Raw genomic sequence first — 6,842 nt, 5'->3', positions numbered from 1 at the left:
AGCATATTTGTTACCCTAGGCCCAAGGCTTTCTTTTCCAAGAGGCCTTTGAATTTGGCCTCATAATAGCAACTATGCTATGATCCTATGAACCTTTCCAATTAAGATATAACTTTTGATTTTAGGATAAGCCTCTTATATATGAGAACTTCCTTTCTTTTCATCCCATTGTCTTAGGGTATGCCATAACTTTTGGGCCATCTTTTCAAATTTTTCATCTTTAATTTGTCCTTTAGAATTAGGTGAACACGGGATATATGGTTGAACAAACAAGAGATATAAAAAGTTCCCTCTTTTGATAGGATCTAGGATCTCTCTATGTGTGGGTAAGCTCCTTAAAGCTAAAGGGATAGACCAATAGGTAACTAACAACTAGGTGGGCCATAAGTCTAACCTTAGGCCTAAATGGAGTAATGGATTGGTGGAAAATTGTTAATGTACTCAAAGCCCATCTTAGATAGTGACATGGATTGTGAGTTGGTGGGATGAACTTCAAAAGATTTTGGCCCGAATGGAGCCTCCATCTTCTCACTCATCACCAACTATGGCAAAGTGACAAATGAACCAAGTGAAAATGTGTGCAAACAATATTAAACAAGCCTTTATCAAAAGTAAGAAATGGAAGACATTGGCCATATCTCTTCCTTTTTTTGCCTTCTTTTTTCTTTTCTTTTCACTTAAAAACACAGTCCTCTCTATCACTCTCTCATCCTCTCCCACTAGTACCTCCATACCACCATTTCCACCATCATTTTTCTAGCAATATCACTGGAAAATCCTTAAGAACCTCTAAGCACCTTCACATCTTTTTTTGAGGTAAAAGTTTTTAATCTTTTTGGTGGGTTTTATACTTTTACTTAAGGTTGTTTTCATCTAAGCTTTAATAATGATACCCATGTGATTTATGAGCTTTGGAAGTGATATTTACGGCATTTGTAGTGGTGGAATTATTTGATGAGTGGATTTGTCATTTGCGCTAATGGTGGCTACCTAAGGTTAATTTATAGTGGAAATTTAGGGGTTTTGAGTTATAACATGTGATAGTTGGTAAATCTAATTTTTTCATTGCTATTGGGTTAATTTGGAGTTAGTTAAAGTTCTAAATTGCTTGTCTTCAAGGATATTGTGATTTTGCTTTCATGGGTCTCGTGATGTTATTGTGTAAATCTTATGGGAGCTAGTCATAATGTTGGAAACGAAGTTGAATGGGTTAATTTTATAAATTGGAGTCTATACCTTGTAATTAAATTGTTGAGAAACCTTGGAAGTGGAATATGTTATTGATGGGGTTAAATACTACGCTTGCCTAATTAAGTGCTTATTTGGCAATTCCTAAATTGTAGCTAGATACAATTTCAAGCTTTATGCTTATTGTGATAGGTTTGCTTGATATTATTTAGGTTCTAGCTAATCTCATTTGGAGCTTGGAGAATTAGGCTTTTGCGGGTTGCAAGATAAGTGGACTTTTAATGAAATTTTTGGATGATAACTATGTTGCATAAACATTTTCTTTGTGTCAAACACATTTTGGAAAATTATATATGGGTATATGTTTTCCTAAAAGTGTTATGTTGTGACCCTATTATATATGAAAACTGCATCATATTTGGTATTGCAATTGGGGAAATGCATGAATTGTTGACATGGAAAATATCAGCGTCATTGATTTAATCTTAGATAAGGAATTCATGGATTTTATAGTATATTGGTGTGAGAGACCACAGGGGGTGTTCTCAAAAAAGGAGATTTGGGTGCTTTCAAGGGCACCTCTCTTTTGGGTAGTGGTGTGGAGTCACCACTTATTTTTTATACCAAAATAAATAAATAAATACAATTGCATATTCAAAATACATCAAATGTCATTGATTAAATAAAAAGGAGTACAATTTTGGTAAATTAACCTTACAATGCTTTGGTCTTAGTTACAATCTGCCAAAAGTAAAAGACAAAACATTAATCTGTCTATCCAAAAATCCTAAGCTCAGGGGCTACGTTACGAAATGGGAAGGTGTTAGACACCCATTCTGCCCAGACAAAGTCTGGTCTCCTAGACTCTAATAACCATTATATACCATTTTCACAAAAAGTTCAGTCTCCATCAGTAGTTAGGCTAATTATTGCTAGCCACCAAAAAACTATCTCAAAATGATTGTTGCCTACTCTGAAAAGTTTGTAAAATAATGGGATGAGACAAAGCCTAGTAAGTAGCATAATTAACGGGGGTGGGGGAAATGAAAATTTCATTTTCATTAATAATAATATGACAAGAATGATTGAATAATGAAACACAAAGTTTCTCAAAGTAAATACCTTGAAACTATATACTATAATCTGTGAGCACTAGCAATATAATTCCAAAGCCATAAAATCTAACATAAGGTAATTTATCACGATTATACCACACTACCACAAAGACCGGTTAGGGGATCCACCCATTCACAACTGACATGATATTGTCCTCTCTGGTATGTAGTCTTTTCGCCCTATGGGCAACAGCCTTACCCATATCCTTAAGGTTTTTCTCTTTCCCCATGGGCAACAGGGAGAACACGACAAATAGGACCTCTTTTGCATGTGGTCTTTTGGCCCAATGGGTAGCAGCCTCACCCATACACAATCAAGGAGCCTCTTTTCCCAATGGGCAGTAGGGAAGAACGTGTCATCCAAAGTGAAAGGACATAGACCTAAATCTGATTCCGTTGTCACAAAGACTACGAAACCAAATTGGGTGATCACTAAGAAGTCACACATAGCACAAAGTTAAAATAACATAAGCTCACAGGTTATATTTCCTTTCAAATACATAGTCTACATCTAGGTAGTTTTAGAAAAATTTTAAACAATCAAAACTTCAATAAACTTTGTAAGGCTTTCAACTTCATTCTTTGTCAAAAATATTTTCTATCAATTTCACAAATAATACAAGACAAGATAAGCACCTTTAAATTTTTCCAATTGTAGACACTCGATTTCGATTTTGCACCCATAATTTAATCTTGGAAGAAGACTAGAGTGACCATTCATATACCCATAATTTAGATTTGTATTACATGCATTAATTCATTTATTATATATTATAAAAATTATATTGAGATTCCAACGGTCGCGACGGTATGTCTGATTCCTAAATCGAACCTTCGGATTAAAAGATATCACATGCTCAAATTTTCATGGTCTTCATGCATTTTGTTTGGGTGGAACCGACCATGTATAATTCATAGAGTAGACTTGACTCATTCTTTTGTATATTATAGTGGTTGTGACTTTATTCCCACTGATGGGACAAATTGATGATATTTAATTATTTATTTAGACTTCTATTCTTTTGTGGCCAGTGGTCCTTGTAAATATTGAATAAAGCTCTGACTTACTTTGGAAGTATATTTAATGGAATTATTAAGATAATTTTTTATGTTGGTACTTGATATGATTTATTTGGATTAAATTGTCAAAAAAAAATAAATAAATAAATAAAAAACTGCAGGTACTTTTGAGATGTCTTTCTCATGCTTTGGACCCTTTTGGGTTTGGGGTATGACAGTAGCAAAGGAATGATGAGAAGACATTCAAATCGATAGAAATCATTGAGATAGGCATTCAATTTTCCCTTGGCAAATAATGAAAAAAGTGTTAATTGATTTATAGTTTCTTCTTGATTATTAAGATATACTAGACTATACAAGTGTTACTTGTAGATCTGTATATTCATATGAAGAGGAATATGTTCAAAACATGGAAAGCCTTCATGTGTCAAGAAAATAAAAAGAGGATTGACAAGATTAAGTCAAATTTTAAAGAAATTATTGAAGAGATTGAATAAAATCAAGTTTTACAATCACAACTTGAAAAGTTTTGTGAAACTAATTTGAATGAAAAATATTTTGAAGTCAATGAGGAAAGGAGAAAGTTTGGGTACAAACTTGTTTGTAGTTTAAGGCTATAAGTTCCATTAAACAAAATTAATATGGCTACATATTTTGAAAATGTATTTGTTGGAACATGTTGTTTATATTTTAACACGCATGCCAAATTTCTTGTCAATTGAACATTATTTAATATTCCATCCATAAACTTATTTCTATAGAATAATTTTGGATAACAAAACTTGTAATTTAATATTTTGGTTTATGACATAGTTATTGATCTTTGATCCTCTAGAAATTTTGCAAGCATGAAGGATATAAGAATAAAATGCATTCTATGGTGGTTTGCCCAAATTCACTTCTAATTATAAGATAGTAAGTGAAATTGTGGTCTTAAGGTATAACCAAATTTGTTGTTAAACATTGTCCACGAGGAAAATGTGGATGCTTTTAATATAGCTGGGGAAAATTACATCAAAGTAAATAATTGTGAGGAAGATATTATAGAGAACATTGTCCAAAATCTTATTGAGACCAAATTAGATGATTGCAAATCCAGAGCTCATGTTATTTTTGTGGTAGGGGATATACTAAAATTTGTTGATTATTTTTGGGGTTGAAAGATTTGATGTGATTCTTGTCCCTTATTTGGTGTATATTTTCAATTTGTGAAGGCCAAGGAAAGAGAATCTAAAGTTAATTTGTTTGCTCAATTGATGAGTTGTAAGTTTGGAAAGAAGATAGGGGGACTCATGTATTCCAAGTATTTGTTTGCTTGGCATGGAAGATTTCAGATCTCAATTATCAACTTAAGGGCCTCTTTTTTTTTTTTTTTTTTTCTTTTTTTTTAAAGGGAGGGATTTGACGTAGGATGAGATTTGCAATTCAATTTTTGTAATTTATTATTTTTGGTAATTTTAAGTAATTTTTAGATTTTTAGGATTAGAGTTGTTATTTCCATAATTTAGGTGTCTTTAATGTTGTTTAGTCAAATTAGGATTTGGTGGGTGTTTTCCTATCCGCCTTATTATTCCTTTTAAATATTTTAATACATTGTAGTGTCTAAGGCTGTCAATAATAATTCATATTTAATTTAATAAAAGTTCAGACTTGTTTCAAAAGCAAATGTGTTATGCTTCTTGTGGCTTTCTCACCCTCACCAAATTCTTATATATAATCTATTGAGAATAGGTTTATGACTATAATTTATTAGAAGAAAACTAAATTACTGGTAGTAATGTCGTTATAATGTTTCTTTGTTCAAAAAGTTGGTTTGAGATCTCACTGTTCTCATTCCCATTTTAGATTATTTAGATCGTCATAATGTGCGGAATTCGAAAGATTTTATTATCATTCCTTACGTTTGCTTCATGCTATAAATTGATGGGAAACGTAGCAATTAGGCTAGTCTATTTATTACTTGGTTCCAATTTCGATGATACAAGTAGCAAAATAGGTATTTTCTCAGCTATAATAAAGTTAACATACATATAGTGAAAGAAAGAGCAATACTTATAGGTGACTTGATCTATCACCGTTGGAGTACCTAAGCCACCGGATAGGAAGGTTTCATGGCAATGCCACAAACACCTTCTGGTGCTCCAGTATCTCTCTGAATCCTCATGTAGCCACTCTCACCCCAGGTGGTGCCCCATGAATTCTTGATTAACCAGTACTTGGTACCATCATCACTCATTCCATACCCGATTACAGTAACGGCATGGTCTAAATTGGTCCCGCATTCTCCTGTGAAAACTCCACTGGAATAGGACTTAAAGTCACTACTAGAACCTTCTATGGCAACTGAAACTGGGTGGTTGGCTACTGCTTGTAGTAATGCCTCCTCATTATTGGAAGGTACGTCTTCATACGAACTTATCTGAGCTACAATATTAGATGCCATTTGCTGGTCACAAGTTCCATCCATAGCCTGATATGGGTAGTTTTCTTCAGTGGCTAGTCCCTGGTTCTGTATTATATATTCAAAGGCATAATCCATGAAACCACCTCCGCAACCATGATTGCCTTCCACACAGTCCACTAGTTGTTGCTCCGAAAGGGAGATTTTGTTGCCATTTTTTATCTGGGTGACCCCCTCTACCGCTGCCACAGCTGAAAAGGCCCAGCAACATCCTACATAGGAATCAATCATAACAGAAATCTTGTTAGGACAAAAATAAATGCAGCAAATAAGGCTAAACTAGGTTTTAGTTTCATACAACGTTATTATTCTCTTACCACACTGGCCTTGGTTTTTGATGGGGGTAACAGCTCCTTTTTCTCTCCAATCCATAGTCATTGGAATTTCAGTCAGGTTTTCATATCTGAATGAGGTTTTGGGTGAGCTGGGCTGGGAGGAAATCTTGAATCCAGTACGAGTAGCAATGAATTCTTCAGTTGTTAAGTCTGCAAATTCATTGACGCTTAACTTGTAAGTGCGATTCCCTTCATTGTTGACTTTGTCTATGTATTCAACATTGTCCTTGAATATCTTGAAACGCTTTTCCTTCTCAGCATCATCTTCGTAGTTGCGCCCATACTTAGCCATCCATTGCTGATATCTCCCAACAATGGAGTCTTCAAGTAATGTGCGGGACATGGCTTGATATGTGGAAGTCTCCAAAATCAACAACAAGACTATGATAAGTTTTTTTCCATGAATTAAAGCCATTGTTTTACAAACCGGAGAGAGTTCTTTGTTAATGGCTCTGTGATTGATAATTGGTGAGGAAGAAAACACACATTTACCCTATTTATAGGAGATTAGCATCCCCATTGTGAAGTGCATCTTGGGTTGGAATGGGACCCCTTTTTCCCATCGTGCTGGGCGAGTTAAAGTTGACACTTGAATCAGAATTCTTTTGTTGAGGGATGCTAATAGCTGATAAAGGGTTTGAATGATCAAATTTAAGTAACATGGGAACCCAGCCAACATGTCAAACTAGAGAGTTTCTATACCGCTGGCTGTAGGATGTTGCTA

At 34.3% G+C, this 6,842-nt stretch overlaps 1 protein-coding gene across 1 annotated transcript; it reads right to left on the bottom strand.

The window, feature by feature from the left end:
* Positions 1-5,255: 5,255 nt before the first annotated feature.
* On the bottom strand, positions 5,256-6,571 carry LOC112010759 (zingipain-2). Its single transcript, XM_024043113.2, has 2 exons — positions 6,101-6,571; positions 5,256-5,995 (listed from the first exon to the last, which is right to left on the bottom strand). Exons 1-2 carry the CDS (start codon positions 6,531-6,533, stop codon positions 5,409-5,411), a joined length of 1,020 nt encoding a protein of 339 aa, XP_023898881.1. The 5' UTR covers positions 6,534-6,571; the 3' UTR covers positions 5,256-5,408.
* Between the last annotated feature and the right edge of the window lie 271 nt (positions 6,572-6,842).

The sequence above is a fragment of the Quercus suber genome, unplaced genomic scaffold (assembly GCF_002906115.3).
Source record: "Quercus suber isolate HL8 unplaced genomic scaffold, Cork oak 2.0 scaffold_1, whole genome shotgun sequence".
NCBI lineage: Eukaryota > Viridiplantae > Streptophyta > Magnoliopsida > Fagales > Fagaceae > Quercus > Quercus suber.
This window is presented reverse-complemented; position numbering and strand designations above follow the sequence as displayed.

Coding starts and splice junctions, on each gene's coding strand:
- LOC112010759 (XM_024043113.2), bottom strand. CDS start 6,533: ATGGCTTTAATTCATGGAAAAAAACTTATCATAGTCTTGTTGTTGATT. Junction 5,996..6,100: donor CAAAAACCAAGGCCAGTGTG/GTAAGAGAATAA, acceptor ATTCCTATGTAG/GATGTTGCTGGGCCTTTTCA.